This window comes from Triturus cristatus, chromosome 8 (assembly GCF_964204655.1).
Source record: "Triturus cristatus chromosome 8, aTriCri1.1, whole genome shotgun sequence".
Lineage (NCBI taxonomy): Eukaryota > Metazoa > Chordata > Amphibia > Caudata > Salamandridae > Triturus > Triturus cristatus.
The window spans coordinates 170,998,945-171,019,350 of NC_140591.1; the positions used below are offsets into that span (position 1 = coordinate 170,998,945).

Genomic DNA, 20,406 nt, shown 5'->3' on the forward strand with positions numbered 1-20,406 from the left:
GTACCCCACTATCCGGAGGTTGTTGCGGCGTGCTCGCCCTTCCGCATAGTCGATCTGCTGGCGCATGAGGGTAAGCTGTTCGGTATGAGTCGCCACTTGGGATATCAACGGCTCCACCGTCTGGTTCGTGTGCCGCACCTTGTCTGCCAGCTTCCTGTGGTCATCTTTCAGGAGATTCAGGTCAACGGAGATCACTCCCAGTTGGCCCTCCAACTCCAAGCGAGTGTCTCTGATCTCTTTGAGGATCACATCCAGTTTGTCCGGGGACGGAGTAGGTGACCCCTCACACGCTGATGGGTCCAGGCGTCCGCCAGCTTGGTCCGGGGAATGTGACACAGATTTCTCTCCAGTCGGCCGCACAGTCACCCTGGGCCGGACCCTTCTCATTGCGTCGCCAAGGTGAAGAGGGAAGCACACAATCTGGAAAGGCCGGGCGTACTCTGGAGGATTCCTGCCCCAGGAACTATGCTGAACGACAGGCAGAGGGAAGAGCAACACTCTGGGTTCCGATGTGGATCTCCATAACCACCCCCGGATCAGGCACAAGACCACGCAAGGCGAGCAGGATAACAAGTAGGTACAGTTTTCAGGCCTTTAAGGAAATGTAAGGAAAGAGCCGCTCAGAATAAAGCTAGTCCATCGAGGGTCATCAAAGTCTTACAGGTATTAGGGCTCCACTATGGCACCACAGTCAGTGCCCTTACGCAGGCAGGGTTCCAGGCGCCAGCCACAGACTTCCGCCCCAGCAAATAGTGCACCAACACATGGCCGCTGGTCCACCACCGGCGCGTGGTGCGAAGAAAGTCGTCAGACCGAGGCCCACCGCCGCCGGTACCGTCTCCACACGTATCCTCCCTCATCAGCACCACACAGACCAGCGTACTCCTCCGAGTGGGTGTCCATCCATGAGTCTCAGGGCCACCACGGTAGCCCCCATCGCAGCCAGTCGCCACCCGGCCAGAAGTCGTCGCACTGGACCCCTCCGCCACCATCCGGGGGGGCCCTCCCCCGCCAACAGGCACCCAGCAGCTGCACCCGCCCGCGGCGAGCAGTGGAGTCCGGGGGTGTCCTCCAGCGGGTCGTCCAATCACAGCAGTTCTCCGAAGGCAGCCACCACGGGCCCCCACAGGGCCTCCGGCCTATCGCCACCGAGCCGTGGCGCGAAGCGGACCCCAGGACCAGCACACCACCAGGGCCACCACTGGATCCCGGCTCAGCACGTTTTCAGGGCGCTCGGGGGCATATCGACCCAGGCGGCCAGGACAGGTCCGACAGTGCGCTCCAGCAAGCAGAGGCCCCCAGGCGGCTGCCGGCACACCGGACACTCCAGCCGGCACCCAGGAAACCACACCGGAGGAGTGGCGGGGAAGCAGCAGGCAGGCGCATAGGAGGCACACCACAAAGGATCGAGGCCGTCCGGGTCCAATCGCTGGCCGTCACTCACCAGGCCGCAGTCCGGGAGCTCAAGTACGGGCCGCCACCGCACGTCGCCTCTCGTCAGGGGGCCTCCGCCGTACTCCAGCCCCGTGGACGCAGATCAGCACCTCGCGGCCAGGCCCGGAGCGGCGCGCAGTTTGTAACCGAGTCGTGCTGGCGATCCGCACAGCAGGCGCGGGAACACCGGGCCACCTGACCGGCCCGCAGAGGCAGCATACAGGATTTAGAAGCTGCCCCTGCCTCTAGAAGATCGGCAAAGTTCAGGATAATGGTGCCCCCGGCCTGGAGCTCGTCTACTAGACGTCCACCATCTTCGGCTGCTAGCCACGCCCCCCGATCTTCACTTTAACCTTAAGCATTTTTTATTTTCATGCCATGCACTAATCAGCAATTGTTAATCCTTGTCTTGTTTCACCTTCTGGATCTCACCTTTTATAAATAATTCATGGTTTATCCTGAATGTAACTATGATGGTTGACCTTACAATGTTCTGACTTATGTGTGGCGAGCTCAATTTCAGTGCATTGTTTAACTACACGTGCAATTTGTAACATTCTGTGTCTCCAAATTCTGAAACTGGATGTATATGCGGAGTTCGACCACTGAGTCTTTCTTCTTAAACACTCATTACCTCTGCTTCTTGGGTATCAAGCCTAAATAATTATTTTGGATCTTACCTTTTGTATAAAGATTTTTTGTAAATAATTTGTTTTAATCTGAGATTAATTATGATGGTTGACCCTACATTGATACGACTATTTCTTTGCATTATTGTTACAACAAAACGTGCAATCTATAACCTTCTGTCTCTCCAAACACTGTAACTGTCTGAATATGCTACATACTAAGTCTTTCTTCTTTTTAAACAATGATTACCTCTGCCTCTAGGTAATTAACCCTAAATAATTATTCCATACAATGTATAATGTGTAACCCTAACTAATGGAATTAATTGGTTCCCCAATTCTAATCCTTGCCCAAGTTCACAAACCCTATTCGCAGCTTCACGGGTACATCTTAACTTCACCAAAGATGGCCTCCCATATTCACGCACTAGTCTATAATCCGCGTACACGCTAGCGGTCCGCGCGCTCCCAACACTTCCTGTTTTAAAGCTCTCGCCGATACCGGCTCAGTCATAGAGCTCCTCCATGCAACGGTATCCACCGTTTGTATGCCGATGCAACCACCGTCCTTGAGGTAAGCGATCGTAACCCTTATGCTGCCCAATTCCTTGGTGCCTCCCCTCCAGGACCCCCCTCCCTTATCTCAATCAATACCTCTCCATTTCAGGTCCGGTTCACCACAATTGGTTACAACCCGCAATGCCTTAATAATTGGCTCGAACCTCCATGCCGTTCCTACTATACGCAACCCTACCTTGCTCTAGTGGCACATTCTAAGGTAGGCATTATCCTTGCACGCGCGTTTTTGACTAAACATCTCCTTACCCAGGTCCTTTACAACCACGATACTTCTCCCTTATAGGCCCCGGGGCTCACGCGGCATTCTCCATCCTTTACAGGGTCCGACTACAGGTCCCTCCTCTTCCCTCCCTCTCCATTACGGATTGAATCTGGGTCCAAGGTAGGCTTCCGTTAACACACCCCCCCTTGTGCGTAACTGGGCTACCTTCACCTCATTCTAGTTCTTGACTCTGGAACATCCCTTATTGCTACCATTTTGTAATTTATTCACACAAACTAGGTTCTTTTAGCCCCTTATATTGCCTGCTCCGTACTCACACAGCTCACCGGTTAATTCACGTGCGGTTCCAATTTCACCCGTCAACCATCCTAGTCTCCTATATACCGGTTCCTTTAGTTCAATCACTTTGTAGTATATTGATACTTGACCCCTTCGCTAAGATCACTGTGCGCCACTTGATTTAAGCGTTTTCTGTTAAGCTGAGCAACTCTAATTCTTATGTTTTTCTCGCTTCCTTCCCTCCTTTTTTACTGTCACAATCTTTTGTTCCATTACATGTAAACCTTTTAGACAAATATTGTCTGTCCTGATGATGATCCCTCTATTCTTGTAAATGGGATCGAAACGTCTTCGACCTTTGTAAGCAACGTGTACACTTACCAAATCTGCTCATATTAGAGCCACGTTTGTGCTTATTATCACGCTTGTTTCATTCTTTACAAATATGACAAGCTTTTTGTTTTGGTTTGCCTAAATGTTTTTGTTTCTTGTATCTCTGTCACAAACTACCTTACCCTTACGTTTGTCGGTACAGGACTGTACCCCACTTTGTATAATTTGTGCTTCGTTAATTTGGAATAGATTGGATGAATTCCCTATCCGGCTGGATAGTTGAAATATAGATTTGATTGCATTCTATATTTATTTAAACTTTCATTATTTGTTACAAGGACTGCTGTCCACGTTTAAAAATTGATACCCAAGGTCCTTGTGTATTCCCTTGTTTTTGTTAAATACCCACTCCACCCCATGGCGCTTCCTTACCTGCTGTTGCTGGTGATGATGGGGGACGAAGAAACAGCAAGGGCAGTGACGTAAGCACGTGTAGTGGTGGGCGTGGGCAGTGGGCTGATGAAAACAGCGGGTCCGGGAGCGGCCACGTCACGTGAGTGACGTTTCGAACATCATCGACGTCCGGACGCCGACGTCGTAGTATAGCTAAAATTTAATTGGACAATAATCAATCTCATAGCAGCAGAGAGACATAGAATCATAGACAGCAGAACAGTAATATTTTGCATTTTTTTTTTTTTTTTTTTTTGGAAAAAGTTTTTATTGAACAATAATTCGGTTACAAGTATGGGCCTACAACCACCCGGGCCGGCCGCTAGGTACATAAGGAAATATACACATATCAAAGCTGCAATCCGTTCCCAGGGCACTGCCCCGCAGTGGCTCAAGATAGTCCTCGAAGAACAGCAAGCGTCAGTCCAACAATAACAGAAACAAAAAGAAAAACAATAAAAACAAAAGGCGAGTTACGAGGGATACCGGTGCGGTTCAGGCTCCCCCCGGGAGACTCCAGTCAGAACATTTGAGCAATCCGCTAAAGAGAGGAGTACCGGGAGGCCGGGGACGGAGGGGGGGGGGGAAGGGGGTCAAGGGAGATGAACGTCCATATGTGGTTGTTACAAAAAGCGCCAGGAGCCGTCAAGGGTCAGGGGGACATGGCGATATCAGTGTCTACCAGGGGGGGCGTACAGATGCCTCCGCGATACGCATTCCATTGACCCCAAATTCTACCCCATGCCCCCGGCTTGCCACGGGCCACATACACTGTCTTCTCCCGAAACATACACCAGTCCATATTCTCCTTCCATACTGACACGGTGGGCGGCCGTTGAGCGCCCCAATGTTGCGCTATATCCCTCTTGGCAATCATGTTCCCTAGGGCCGCCCACCGAGTCTGAGCCGCGTTGTAGTCATTGGGCTCCCACACATTCAGGACACAGCGACGCACCTCCGGCAGCAGCACAACCCCGGTGACCTGTCCCATAACCGTGTGGACCCGGCGCCAGTAGTCCGCCACCTCGCGACACTCCCAAAGGATATGAAGAAAGGTGGCGCTGAGCCCGCAGCCTCGTTTACAGAGTCCGTCGTCGGAGAATCCCATCGCGACCAAGCGCGGACCCGTAACATACACCCGGTGGAGAATCTTGAGCTGTACCAACCGGAGGCGAGCCGGAATGGCAACCTCCTTGGGGGACGACAGTGCAGACTGCCAGTCTTCTTCGTCCAATTCAACCCCATCCCCAGTCCAAGCCTCCCGAAGGCGCACCAGGAGATCCGCCCGGTGATTAATCAATTTTTTATAAATTAAAGAAATAGTACTATCAGGGACATGTCCGTCAAGTACGCGGTCCTCGAGGGGCGAGGAAACAGGGATCTTGGTCCCCTCCCCGAAGACCGAGAGCAGGGCGTGTCGAACCTGGGCGTAGCGGAAGAACTCCCTGTCGGTCAGCTCGTATTCGGCCTGGAGCACCGCGAAAGTCTTGACCGCGCCCTTGTGCCACAGGTCTCCCACTTTGCTGATACCAATCGTGTCCCACTGGTCAAACCCCTTGGTGGTCCACAAGCTGCCCAGGCGGTCGGAGGCAAACAAGGGAGTAGCACATGTCATTCGCTCACTCCAGCCCGTGGCCGCAGTGGCAGCCCTCCAGGTCCGCACAGCAATCTTAGTAGGACCCGTAAGGGTCCGGTCAGCCAGGCGGGAATAAAGTGCCCTGTTGTAGTTCCCGCCGGGAAGCAGGAACTTGTCCATCTCATACGCCGGATTCAAGCCGGGCGCATACGTGGCGTGGTTAATGGCAGATAGCTGCGAGGCCCAATAGTACCTGCGAATGTCAGGAAGCGCGATGCCCCCGTCATACCAGGGGAGAGTGAGCTTGGCAAGAGCAATACGCGCCCGGCCGTTCCACACCAGTCTCCTCTGCAGGCTCTCCACCTCCCGAAAGTAGGCCACTGGGATAACGTCAAAGGAGTTCTGGAGTGCATAGAGGAACCTGGGAAGGGACATCATTTTAAACAGCGCGGCCCGACCCAGCGGGGACAGGGGCAGCCTGCACCACCGGGCCGTGTCCTCCCGCAGCCGCCGAAGTGGACGCAGAAGATTCTGCTCGTAGCGAGCCATATTTTGCATTTTATTTTGGTGTCACGGTGTCACCCCATGTGATGGTGTCACCCAGTGCGGTCCGCACCCCCCGCGCCCCCCTAGTGACTCCACTGATTGGGTCAGCGGCAGAACCCTCTTCCTTCCCCATTCAGATGTGACCGATGTGTCACTCCTGGGATTGGGCAGCCATCTGGGAGTGATGAGGATCAGAGAGCTCTGGTTTCCAGGGGAATCCAGACTCCACCTCAGCCTACTGGAGCTCTGGGTGATACAGCTAGCATTAAAAGCCTTTCTACCCTCCATCAAGGGAAGGCTAGTACAGGTGTTCATGGACAACACCACAGCCATGTGATACTGCATTAAAAAGGGGGTTGGGGTCTTGGACCCTCTGTCAAGACGCCCGGTGTCTCTGGACATGGCTTGAACATTGGGCATAACCCTGGTGGTTCAACACCTGGTGAGTTCTCTGAACGCCAGGGCAGGCAAACTCAGCTGAAGATGCCTAGCGGATCATGAATGGCATCTCCATCAGGAGGTGGTGTAAGGTTTCTTTCAGCGTTGGGGAGAGCCTTTGCGAGATCCGTTTTTCACTGCTTGGAGTGCGAAACGTCAGCAGTTCTGCCCGCTTGAGTTTCCAAGGCGGCTGTCGCTCAGACATTTTATTATCTTGTGTCGAGCTCGGGCCGCCTATACACCTTTCCCCCCATAGTGCTTCTGCCCAGAGTTCTCAAGAAGATCAGGAATGACTGGGCACGTCATTCTTGTGGCTCTGGTCTGGGCTCGGAGAGTTTTGTATCCTGAACTGTTGAACATGACCATCAGTCAGGCTGCCCCTTCGGGAGGATCTTCTTTCACAGTTGCAGGGGAGGGTTCTCCACCCGAACCGGTCAATGTTCTGCCTCCATGCGTGGATATTGAGTGGCAACAGGTGAAAGCTTTCGACCTTTCACCCGAAATCTGCAGTGTTAACTTGGCTGTCCGGTGGCCCTCCACCAAGATTCTCTACGCTTGCTGTTGGGGCAAGTTTCTGGCATGGTTTGCAGTGAAAGAGGTATTTTTCTGCTTCCCTCTCCTCGTTCCTTGTTTTGATTTTTTTCTCTTGCCCAGCAGGGCTCTGCCCTGGGCACCCTTAAGGGCTATCTTTCTGTCATTTCAGCCTTTCTGCAGTTGCCAGATCATCCACTCTTCAAATCCTATTTTAAATAGGTTTTTAATAGGGTTGCAAAATATGTTTCCACCTTCACCCTTCATCATGCCTTAGAGTGACCTTAATCTTGTCTTAACTTTTCTGATGTGCACTCCCTTTTGAACCATTTCACAACCGTCCTCTCAGGCTCCTAACCATCAAGACGGCCTTCCTATTGGCAATAACATCTGCCCAGAGGGTCAGTGAACTTCAGGCTTTGTCAAACAAAGCCTCCGTACCTGAACATCTACCCAGACAAGCTGGTTCTTCGTACTAGAGGTTCCTTTCTGTTGAAAGTTGTCACTCCCTTTAATGTAGCCCAGTCTATCGCCCTGCCTACTTTTTATGCTCCACCACATCCCTCCCAAGGAAGAGGAAAAAGTTCTCCGTCTGGACCAAAAAAGAGCATTGTCATTCTACCTTGACTGCACAAAAGAGTCCTGGGTGGACAACCAACATTTCGTGCGGTATGTCAAAGGAAAATCCGTGCAGAAGTGGACCATCTCCCGTTGGATCATGCATTTAAATCTGCTATACACTAGCCAAGAAGCATCCCCCGGAGGGTTTTCGTGCTCATTCCACCCGAGCCAAGGCTCCGACCATTGTGTTGTCATGCGGAGTTCCGGCCCTGGACATCTGCCAGGCAGCAACTTGGGCCTCTGTACATGTTTACCAAGCCCTACTGCCTCAATCGTCTGGTCCACACCGATGGGCATTTTGCCTGTTTGGTCCTGCAGGATTTTCTAGTGTGACATTTTTTCTCATAACCACCTCCCAGGAGGTATTACTTGGGTATCTATTCTAAGGTAAGGATTCTGCTGCTAGGAGTCTCTATCAGATGAAGAGGCTACTTACTTTCTGTAATGCCTTATCTGATTGTCTATCGAGCTCCAGATGCCTTACTGATTCACACATCCTCCCCGCTCTTCGATCGGATTTCTAGTGACAAGGCTTTCCCTTTTCAGGGTGCTAGGTTTCAACACCAATGGTCAGTGTTCTTCGTGCCTCCGCACCACTAGCGTGGAAGGTCGCTAAAAGAAACTGATGTTGGCATGCTGTGGTGACACCTATATAGGCACTGTGCAGATGCCTCTGCCGATGTTACGTGCAGCCGAACTACACCACCTAATGGCACACAGGGATACTGCTCACTAAAAAGTTTCAGATCAAGTCTAACGCCTGGAGATAAATCTAAGGTATGAAATCTGGACCTAGATTGAGTCTGAAGGAAGGTGGAGTATTATGTCGAGATGCTTGTTAGGCTTCACCATGTAATACTATCACAATACCTGGGGCTGCTGTAGGGAATGACTTGCATATAAAGCATGCAGTGGATTTGGGCATTGCACACAGGGAGTGTGCAATGTTGTATTTTCAGAAGGGCTTGCGCCCTTTCACGCATCCTGCAGTAGCAGTCTGTATGCAGTTTTTGTGGGAGGTGCTTTGGGTAGCATATTCAATGATGCAGCCCATAGGGACCCTCTTTAGTATCCGGGCTGTGAGTAGCATTTACCAGGGACCTACAGGGGTACTAAAGTCTTTGCCAAATGGGTTACAATTGAACAAGGTTAAGTTTTTAGGGAAAGAGCACTGGGGCCTGTTTAGCAGGGACCCAGTGCACATCCAGTCAAGAACATCAGTTGCAGTGGGCAAAAAGTGCGGGTGACCATGTCAAAAGGGCACTTTCCTACAGTACCCCAAAGATGGTCCTTGGATTCACAGTAATAAATCCTTGGCTCAGTCCTGGTATTGTGGTAAAGAGCAGTCAGGCTTTACTAGCGGAACATGTGTTTAGCATTTCAGAGTACCAACATGGTGGATGAGGAAAGAAATCTGACACCAATTTATAGAAATAAAGCAGATGTTTTATAAATTTAGACACCAAAACAAAGTCTATCAGATAACTATAACCAGAGTTATGGATTTTAGAAGCAAAATTAAATCGGTGCAAAGTAGTACTGCAAAACTTTATCATTGTGGTCAATGGTAAAAACTACTAGTGATAATCGGTCACCTGCAGGTCGAATTGCATTCGAACCAAAGGAGGGTTAAGGTGATACAGGTCTGAGGACCAAGCTACGACAGTCAGTTCGATTCTACCTGGTTCGAGAAGCCCGTGTCCTGGCTATCCGAGGTGCTGAAGCAGAAGCCGCGTCGGAGCTGGCTTTACGACTTAAACGGTGCTGGTGGGGGACAAGGTGCAAAAAGTGGACAACAAAGCCACTGCTGACATCAGATGACGTTTTTGCGGGGTTCCCTCTAGATGCAGCGCCGAGTAAAGGCAGTGGTTGCCAGACTAGCAGCCACGAAGCCTTGGCAGCGGTAAGTGTAGGAAAGTGCAACTTTTTTACATGGTCACCCCCACTTTTTGCTTTTTTCTCACTAATAATGATGTTGGTTGGTAGTGCACTGTGTCCCTGCTTACCAGGCCGCAGTACCAGTACTCGCTCTCTAAAACAAGACACATGGTTAATTGTAACCCAGTTGGTAAGGATTTTAGCACCCCTGTAAGTCTCTGTTTAATAGTACCTCTGGTACCCAGGGCATGGGTACTAAAGAGGGCCCCTAAGGGCTGTAGCATGTATTATGCCCCCCTAAGGGATCCACATACAATTTTCATGTAGACTGCTATTGCATGATGTGTGAAATGGTGCAAAACATTCCAAAAACAAGACATTGCCCATTCCCTGTGGACACTGCCCAAGTGCAGTGCATGTACTATATGTAAGTCACCACTACAGCAGGCCGTAGAGCCCTAAGGCAGGGTTCATTATATTACATGTGAGGGCACAGCCGCATGAGCAATTATGCCCCGATTATGTCTAGTTCCATTGCTAGACATTGCAAGTGATCAGGGAAGCCATTTTAAAGATATGTACTGAGCATTGGTCATTACGAGTTACGTAGCTACATAATGGCTTCACTGAAAATACTGATATTTGGTATCAAATATCTTGTTTTAATAAATCCATACTGATGCTACTGGCGGATTTATGAAGACGTGCACCCAGATGGCACCTTGAAGGATTCCCCTGAATCGACCAGCCTGCCACCACAGGCGAGTTTCTGACCCCCTGCAGGTGAGAGCCCGTGCTATCAGAGGCCAGAAACAATGCCTGCCCAGCAGAACGTGATAACACCTCCTCCAGCAGGATGGTTAGTGGATTTAGCAAATCAAGGCCAAAGGTTTCAAACTCTCTGCCGCCTTTGATATGCGAACCTGGCTTCCCCCCAGACCTGGGATACACTATCCCCTGAGGCCTATTTGGCACCAAAGCAGGTGGAAAATTATATATTCAGGAGGCGTGTTTCAGTTTCACTTACAGGCTAGTCACAATCCTAAGGTGGGCTACCTGAGGTGAACAGCCAGAGAGGTGTTTCACCACCTAGGTATTGGTGAAAATAGACTTCTGGGTCAAGATTATGCCCACTTCCAACAGGAAGTGGTCATATAGGTGGTGTAGTCACCCCAGTGGTAAGTCGCCCATTGGCTGCTTCATATACTCCCCTGAATGCCCCTAAATGTCCTATTTATGGGTCCTCCCAACACCAGAGCTACAGATGTGTCTATCTGGGAACAGAGGGACAAAGAAAAGCTGACATCGTGAGAACAGAAGACCTGGCACCAAACCCTACCTGGTTGCTGGCACCTCGACCATCCCAAAGACCGACTAATCCAAAAGCTGCATCTCTTCCCCAAACCCTTGGAGGACTGTCTAGTGCTTCACCAACCACTTAGCATCTCCCTTGGGTGGTTGAGGTCTTCGTTGTTGAGATTGTCGTGGTTGTGGTCTTTGTTGTTCGAGATTCGTCGTGATTCAGACTTCGTTGTTAAGGTAAGTCGTTGTTGCAATTTCGTTGTTCAGGATGTTTCCCCCCTTGGGTACATCGTTTTGCTGACCATCTGGTCCATCAAAGGAGCACCACACCGGGAGGATGTTTTTGTGGTTCCGGGTGGTCAGCCCCATCTCTCCACTGAGTTTTGAGATGCTAGATCCTCTCTGGCCCCCCTGCACCAATACCCTGGGTTCCGGAGCACTTGCAGCAATAAAGGTTTGTTAGTGTCCAGCCCGGACACCACTGCCATCAAAGCGGACCTGCACGACGAGGGACTTCAGGACTGACGAGGCTCACACCGAGAGTGGACCTGCTTTCCTTTTTTCCTCCCCTCTGCAAGTCAAACTGAGGACCGTGAGAGCCTGCAGTGCAAGTGACCAGTCGGCCAAACACCTCTGCACCCAAGCCCGGATTCACGACAACTGGCTAAGCCCCCTTGTTCTAAAGAGCCTCATGAGGTGAGCCCCCCTTTGGGCTCCCACCGTTACCTGCGGTTCACGGTGGGCCAAGAGCATTTTCAGTTTACCGTGCTCCCCTTCGGCCTCACCAGTGCCCTTCGGGTGTTCACGAAAGTGATGGCGGTGGTCGCAGCTCATCTGCGCAGATCAGGGGTTCCAGTCTTCCCCTATCTCGACGACTGGTTGTTGAAGGCGGGCTCGCCCCAGCAAGTCGTCTCCCACCTCCAGACTACGGCCGACCTCCTGCATTCGCTGGGGTTCTCCATCAATGTGCCGAAGTCGCACCTGAGTCCCTCCCAGAAGCTCCTTTTTATCGGAGCGGTTCTCGATTCGGCGCAGTTCTGGGACTATCCTCCGGAACAGCGGGTCCGGGATATTCAGGCTCTGATTCCCATCTTTCGGCCTCTATCCTGGGTTTCGGTCAAGTTGGTGCTGCGGCTTCTGGGGCTGATGGCCTCCTGCATCCTGTTAGTGCATTGTGCCAGGCGGCGCATGTGGACTCTGCAGTGGGACCTGAAGTTTCAGTGGGCCCAGCACCGAGGCAACCTGTCCGACCATGTCTTGATCTCGGAGGGCACTGCGAAACAGTTGCAGTGGTGGCTCACGGACCGCGATTGGGTCAGCGGCAGATGCCTCTCCCTACCCCAACCGGAGCACGTAGTAGTGACAGACGCGTCCCTCCTGGGATGGGGGGCAATATGGGAGAGGCGGAGATCAGAGGACCCTGGTCTCCGGCGGAGACTCAACTCCACATCAACATTTTGGAGCTGAGAGCGATCCGGCTTGCACTGAAAGCCTTCCTTCCCTCTGTCCGGGGAAGTGTCATGCAGGTGTTCACGGACAACTCCACCGCCATGTGGTATTGCAACAAACAGGGCGGGGTGGGGTCTTGGACCCTTTGTCAGGAGGCTCTGCGCCTCTGGACATGGCTGGAACACCAGGGCATCACCATGGTGGTTCAACATCTGGCGGGCTCTCTGAACGCCAGAGCAGACGAACTCAGCCGCCGGTGCATGATGGATCACGAATGGCGTCTGAACTCGGACGTGGCGTAAGGTCTCTTTCTGCAGTGGGGAGAGCCTTGGTTAGATCTATTCGCCACCGAAGAGAACGCGCAATGTCAGCAGTTCTGCACGTTGGAATTTCCAAGGCGGCACTCGCTCGGAGAGGCTTTTCGTCGCGAGTGGAGTTGCGGTCTGTTGTACGCCTTTCCGCCTATACCACTTCTGCCCAGAGTGCTGTAGAAGATAAAGCGTGACTGGGCCCAAGTCATCTTAGTGGCTCCGGATTGGGCACGAAGGTAATGGTATCCCGAGCTACTCAGTATGTTAACCGATCCTCCGATACGTCTGCCACTTCAGGAGGACCTTCTGTCGCAGCAACAGGGGGCGGTCCTTCACCCGAACCTGTCCAGCCTCCACCTCCATGCGTGGAGATTGAGTGGCGGCAGTTGATGCCATTTGACTTGCCTCCTGAAGTCTGTGATGTCATTCTGGCAGCCAGGCGTCCCTCCACAAAAACGGTATACGCCTGCAGGTGGAACAAATTTGTGGCATGGTGCACAGCAAAGGCTGTGGATCCCCTTTTCGCCCCTCTTTCTGAGGTTCTTCTCTTTCTTCTTTCTTTGGCCCAGCAGGGCTCTGCTCTGGGCACCTTGAAAGGTTTTCTTTCTGCAATCTCTGCATTCTTGAGGCTTCCTGATAAGCCCTATCTTTTCAAGTCCCCTGTAGTTTCGCGTTTTCTTAAAGGCATTACCCACATGTTCCCTCCTGTCCTTTTCGTAATGCCTCAGTGGGATTTGAATCTTGTCCTGACATTTCTGATGTGTGCTCCCTTTGAGCCTCTTCACAATTGTCCCCTTCGTCTTCTGACTCTTAAGACTGCTTTCCTGGTAGCTATCACCTCGGCTAGACGGGTGAGTGAGCTCCAGGCTCTGTCATCTAAGCCTCCTTTTCTGTCTGTTCATCCGGACAAGGTTGTCCTCCGGACTCGTCCTTCTTTTCTTCCGAAGGTGGTGACCCCCTTTCACATCGGGCAGTCTGTCACCTTGCCCACCTACTTTCCGCATCCTTCCAGAGAGGAAGAGAGGCTCCACCGTCCGGACCCAAAACGTGCGCTCTCCTTCTATTTGGATCGCACCGAACAGTTCCGGGTGGACGACCAACTTTTTGTTGGATACGTTGGCGCTAAGAAGGGGAAAGCTGTACACAAGCGGACCATCTCACGGTGGGTCGTTTTGTGTATCAAGGTCTGTTACTCTTTGGCAAAAAAGGCCCATCCTGTTGGGCTGAGAGCCCATTCCACCCGGGCCACACGGCGACTACTGCCCTGGGGCGGGGAGTTCCCTTGCAGGACATCTGTCAGGCGGTGACGTGGGCCTCGTTCCACACGTTTGCCAAGCACTATTGCCTGGACAGCCAAGTCCGGAGAGACGGCCGCTTTGGCCGTTCTGTTCTCCAGGACTTTCTGGTGTGATCTTGGTTCGCAGACCCACCACCTGCGTTGGTATTGCTGGGGTATCTATCCTAAGGTGAGGAATCTAACTAACGTGTTTCTTTCAGATGAACAAGTTACTTACCTTCGGTAACGATGTATCTGTAAGAAACATTAGTTAGTTAGATTCCTCACCGACCCACCCATCCTCCCCGTTCTGCGAACTGACATCTAGGGTTAAGGTTATCCTTTTCAGGCCCCTAGATTTTATTTTTGGCACCAGTGTCGGTCTCTTGCATGGCTCTGCGTTCCTGGCGTAGAAAGCTATGTACAAGAACTGACGTCAGCGCGTGAGGGCGGCGTCTAAGTACTCCGATGATGTCATTCCGGCGCACGACGCCAACGACGTACGCGGAGCCGCAGACGACGCGTAGCGACTCGAAAGGGGTATTGCTTCAAAAATCTTTCCGGATCCAGCCTGACACCTGGGGATATTCTAAGGTGAGGAATCTAACTAACTAATGTTTCTTACAGATACATCGTTACCGAAGGTAAGTAACTTGTTCATTTAGGTGGTATCTCTAGACCCTGAACTTAGATTCCATGGACACAAGAAGCCATAGACCTCAACATTTGTATTTGTATTTTGTTTTTGTATAGCGCATGTACACCAACAGGTCTCTTAGCGCTTGGAAGAAGAAAGGCAGCGTCCGGGCGGAGGTGGTCTCCATGGTAGTCGGAAGTATTAGGTAGTGTTCCTAAAAAGAAATGTTTTTAGCTGGTTCCGAAAGGGAAGCAGACCAGGTTCTTTACGGAGGGTGTCGGGCAGCTGGTTCCAGAGTTGTAGCAGAAGGACTGAAACAGCACGTCCTCCTTTGGAAGCAAAGTTGCCCTGAGGGCAAACCAGCTGGGCAGCTTCTGCTGAGCGAAACGCCCGCCCTGGCACATATTTGATTAAGCGTTCCCTTATGTTCTCCTCCGGCAACTCTCACTGTCTTTGGGTGGGCTGGGACGCCCCGTTGCTGGGGCAGCTATGTGCTATATATATTCGACAAATAAATAAATATGTACCCTGGGGCGTGTCCATAAAGGGCTTTATTGGCTATACACAATCCCTTGAATTTTGATCGTTGCTTGACAGGCAGCCAGTGCAGCTTACGCAGCAAGGGCGAGGCATGAGTTCTCCTGAGCAGCCTAAAGATCAACCTGGCTGCGTCATTCTGTACCACCTGTTGTCTGTTAGTGAGTTTCTGGGGAAGCCCCATATAGAGCGCGTTCCCATAATCGAGATGTGAGATGATAGTTGCTGATACAATGGATTTCATGGATGAAACTGAAAGCAGGGGAACCAGTTTCCTCAGTTGTCTTAGAAGACCAGTGCATGTGCCCACCACCGAATTGGCTTGGTAACTCAGAGAGTTCGGAGTCCATCTTAATTCCCAGACTTTTTACAACTGGTGATGGGCTAGGAGAGGCCCCTAGTTCTTTGGGCCAGAACAGGCCGCTCCAGGGGTTGTCTTTTACTGGAATGGCTAGGACTTCGGTTTTATCTGGGTTGATTTTTAGGGAGTTTGCAGTCATCCAGTTTATTGTAAACCTAAGGATGTTTCGGACTGCCTCTTGGGCGCGGGCCGAGTTATCGATCCTCAGAATGAGCTGAGTATCGTCCGCGTAGTTAAAGACCCGGCATTCCATGTTGGCTAACGCGGCCACCAAGGGCTGCAGGTATATGTTAAAAAGGAGCGGGGATAATGCGGAGCCTTGAGGGACCCCGCAGGAGATGTTACCCTTGTCCGATATCTGAGCGCCAAGTTGGAACCGCTGCGAAAGTCCTGATAAAGATGATTTTAGCCAATTGTAGGCATGCCCCCGAAAACCCAGGTCCATCAGCAGAGTCAGTAGTGTTGTGTGGCTGACCGTGTCGAACGCCGCAGAAAGATCTAAAAGAATCAGGGCGCTCGACTCTTTGTTATCATCCTGAGATCGTCGAGTACAGATAGCATGACTAGCTCCGTACTATGGTGGGCTCTGAAACCAGCCTGGCGCGGTTGGAGCAACTTGTGTTCCTCCAGGAATGCAGAGGTCTTCTTCAAAACATGTTGCTCCACAACCTTCGCCAGAAATGGGAGCTGGGAGATAGGTCTGTAATTCTTCAGCTCGGACTTCTTTAGTAGGGGGTAACTCTAGCCTCCTTCAGATTGGAGGGTACCTCACCAGTCGCCAGGGAGTTATTCAAGAGAGTGAGACTCTGACGGTCCAGAACTGGAAAGGCCAACCGGAAAATTCTTGGCGGGCACGGGTCGGCCGGGGAGCCTGATTTAGTTCTATTTATCAGGGCTACCAGAGATTCTAGGTCCAATGGAGGGAAATGTGTGAGTAACTGGCCGGACGGTGGCAGGGGTGTAGCCAGCTCCAGGGAGCTCAGGGTGATGGGAGTTTTTCCAATCTCCAGAAGAATATCCGTTACTTTCTGGAGAAAGAAAGTCTGTATATATTAACGTCGAGGGGTGCTACTGCAGATTTTACGTCGGCGTTTTTACTGAGCTCGTTTAGGATCTTGAAGGTTTCCTTTTGTTTATTTGGAGCATCTATTATCCGTGCCTCATAGTACTCGGCTTTCGTGATGGTAATAGATTTTTTATAGAGTTAGTGTGGCTTTGTAGGTGGTTAGGTCAGCGGGGTCATAAGCTTTCCTCCACTGACTCTCAGCTTTACGAAGGCTCTGTTTGCTTTCCCTCATTGTCTCATTGAACCATGGGGCCCCCTTGCGTTTGAAATTTGTTCTTTCCCTACGTTCCGGAGCTAATTGGTCAATAGCCAATTGTAGAGTGTTGCTGAGGGATTGGCTATCTATGTCAATGTTAGTGTTGCCTTCCTCAAAAATGGGTGCGGGTGACCTCTGTAGTGTGTCCACTAGATTGTCCGCCTGGATTTTATGCCAGCTCCCCACTCTCCTCCACTCAGGTGGAGGTTGTATCGGGGAACTATCCAATGGGACCCAACAGGAAATTAGTGAATGGTCAAACCAGGCACATGGTTGAATATTTAGTAGCCTGTCCCGGTGGTTAGATGACCAGACTAAGTCTAGGGTGTGCCCTTTGATGTGGGTAGGGCAGTTCACCAGTTGGTGAAGTCCCAGATTTGCCAACCTCCAGGCGTCTTGTCACTGTGTGGCCTCCACAAACAGCAGAGGATCAACAGCACTTCAAAAATAGCCAAAGAACTCCCTCGAGATAGAGGTAATATCTCCGTGCAGCTGCAGTCTCCGAAAACAGCACAGTCATGTCTAGTTTCGCCCAGCTCCCCAGTCCGACTGACATCTCCGCGTGCCATCCTAAGGTCCAACTGCTCTGGACGGTCTGCTCAACCTCTGCACCAAGTCTTGAGGCCTTAGGACCTACCAGAGCTGCAAGGCACCAATACCCGAAGTACAGCGTACCTTGATGCAAAAAACCTCCAAAGCCAAATCCAGGGGGACTCCAAATTTGCACCAAGCCAGCACCCAATGAGGGACTATAGGACTCAGGAGACCCACCTTATCAGTGGCCCAGCAGCTCCAGAATCATCACTCCAAGGTGCCAAACCCCTGACCGTGAGGTCAAACTTTGCACTCTTTTGCCCAGCTTCACATCTTCAATGCACCCAGCCCACCCGGCTGGGGTATCTTCATACCAGCTGGGCTCAGGAGGCTCCAGAGTTCTTGCGACCTCTACTCTCCCTTGAGAGCTCTCAGACTTGCCTGCTAGTCCCCCTGTGCTGTGTCTTTACAGGTGCCCCCCTGACTTTGTGCTGCGCCAGCTATTAAGTCCCCTTGCTCCTTGTTTTCCAGGAAACCTGGGACGCTCCCAAGTACCTGGCCTTGACCTTGGCCCTCAGCCTTCCGATTTCCAAAATGATTATCACATAACAATTGTATTGCATTGCTTTTTCCAAATTGCCTTTTTCCTCCTCTAGGAAATATATTGTGTGAAATTGTGTACAATTGTAGATATTGCATTTCTTGTGACTTTATCATTATGCGCAAAGTCTTTTCCTTGTACCCAAAGTTCTTGGCCTAATATTTATATAAAAAGAAGTACAATTTTTCTAGTCTGGTTTCGACTTCATTCATTTCGTGTTTGCCTCATTTATTTCCTTGGTGTATACAACAAATGCTTAGCACTACTCTCTGATAAACCTAACTGCTCACCAAGACTACCACAAAATAGAGCGTTAGTATGATCTATTTTTGCCTCTGTAAACCAATAAGGGTCTCTTCGACCTCTCTGCACAGTGTACCCCATTGTCGTGTACTACATGGAGAGGTGGGGTTTCTACCGTGGAATTTACCAAAAGTTCACTCCTCAGCTCCACATTATCCTGGTGGTTCCAGGCTGCCATGCCCATCTTGCCTATAGTCATATGACTGTTTACATTACTCCGATTTCTCCAGTAAGAGACTGGGAATTTTTTTAATAGTGCTACATTTTGTTCAGTGTGATTGTTGACTTAGAACTGTATCGAATTTGGCTTGTAAACTTTAGGTTCTTTTTTCAGTCCATGAGTTTTTCCATCATCCCAGACTATGTGGAGTATAGTCCTTCAGAAATTAAAATGATGCATGGTCCTCCGGTTCCCTGGCTGTGAAATTTTAGTGTGTTGTAGTACACATTTTTTTTTTGTTTCAAATATTGTGCTGCAATTTGATTAATTTTTCGCTTGACTTTGTAAGTGTTCAATTTATTAGCTGTGGCTCATTTGTCCTACCGCTTTAATACTACATTTCTCCTGCAAACGGAACACGTTCACTGCTTTTCCTTAGTTCAGGTATTTGCCAAGAATGCAGTTCACTACAATCAAGTTTATTCTTTAGGTAGGTTGTATCTTGGTACTATTGGAGGTGAAGATAGTTGTAATGATTTCTCTGGCAAAGGACATACTTGCAAAACTCTTATTACGTGCTTCCTATTCCTAACCAATGCTCTGAAAGCTGCACTTATTGTAATTTAAATCTTATATTCTGATTTGTGATTAAACAGGTGGGACAGTAAAGAAATAGAAAAGCTTAGTCCATGGGATTTGGAACTTGTTCCTGATACTGGTAAGTGAACACAGTTTCCGTATGGTGCTTACCATGTGTTTTTTACTTTCAGATAATCCATTCATTCTAAACTGCTGGAATATTTGTGGGGAACTAACAGAAATTTCATAAACCCGCAATAGAATATGATTAATGTTGCCCACAGTATTTCTGTTAGATACTATGCATCAGGTACTTTATCATGGGAGAAGCTCAATCACAGGCTGTCCCCTGGAAACTTATCAGGCTCTTGTAAAATTATTGAGAAGTGGGTGCCGCCAGGTAACCCTCATCCCATATCACGATGTACACATCTGAGTAAGTGATAGAGTGGCTTTTGACCAAGAGTGCACCTAACCTACCTATAGGCTCAATACCTATGCTGAATTATTAGGATGTCTCAAAACAATAAATGATAGTACTTTCAAAGATGCAATAGCCCAGTGGCCAAATCTACAAAGTCTGGGCAACTTAACCTTAGGTACTCTGGATATTCTTTGTGGATTGTTCTTCATTAACAGAAATTTAGATATTCATTCTCCTGCTTGTTATCAATGTATTTTCAACCCATTTAACCCCTTAAGTTATGAGGCGAACTACCAACGCCCCCCACACACACACACACACAAACACACACACTGAACCCTTTTTTGATGTTTGAAAGAGTTCGTGTTTAAGCCTTGAAAGAAGATAGGATCCTTCTAGCATGGTTACCCCCACTTTTTGACTGGTGTCTGTGTGTTTTGAACTAGTCTAACTGAGATCCAGCTCACCAGGGCCCCAGTCACTGTGCTTCTTCCCTAAATTTCACATGGTAAATAATTTTGGTACCTCCACAATTTACTATTGGTTTACCCCTATAAGTCCCTAATATATGGTACTGAGGTACCCAGGCCACCGGTACACCCGGGGTCTCCCATGGGCTGCAGTATTTAATATGCCACTTATGAGAGACCACTCAAATAATGACTACAGGCCTGCCATTGCAGCATGTGTAAGCTGGTGCTAGCACCACTTTCGACAGTTATAAGTTTTCCTATATCTTAGGTAACTACACTTAAAACCTATAAGTCACCCCTAAGGCAGGCCTTTACATCCTGAAAGCAGGTTGCTGGGCTATAAGTGTGAGGGTGCCCATGCATGAACAGGACACCACCTACAAATCCCAGAGTCGATTCTACAGACTTTGTAAGTGTGGTCAGCCATTTTGATACATATCGAGGCCATGCGTCATTACGCGATGGCCAACTATAAAGTGGCTGTGCCGAATCTGGGCATGTTTGGTATCAAACATGTTGGAATCCGGTATGATTCCATGCACTGGGGGACTCCTCCGGGAAGCCCCCAGTACTCCCAGCAACAGCCTTCCAGGTTCTGCTAGAAAACTAGTGCTGCT

The 20,406-nt window shown here is 50.1% G+C and overlaps 1 protein-coding gene across 3 annotated transcripts in view; it reads left to right on the forward strand.

Annotated features, from left to right (window-relative positions):
* BRWD1 (bromodomain and WD repeat domain containing 1) overlaps window positions 1-20,406 on the forward strand; it is a 2,304,433-nt gene that overhangs the window by 1,619,842 nt on the left and 664,185 nt on the right. For all 3 annotated transcript variants that reach the window (XM_085621250.1, XM_085621251.1, XM_085621252.1), the window contains exon 29: window positions 18,970-19,031. In XM_085621250.1, the coding sequence (XP_085477376.1) occupies window positions 18,970-19,031 (62 nt within the window). The remainder of the gene's footprint in view (window positions 1-18,969; window positions 19,032-20,406) is intronic.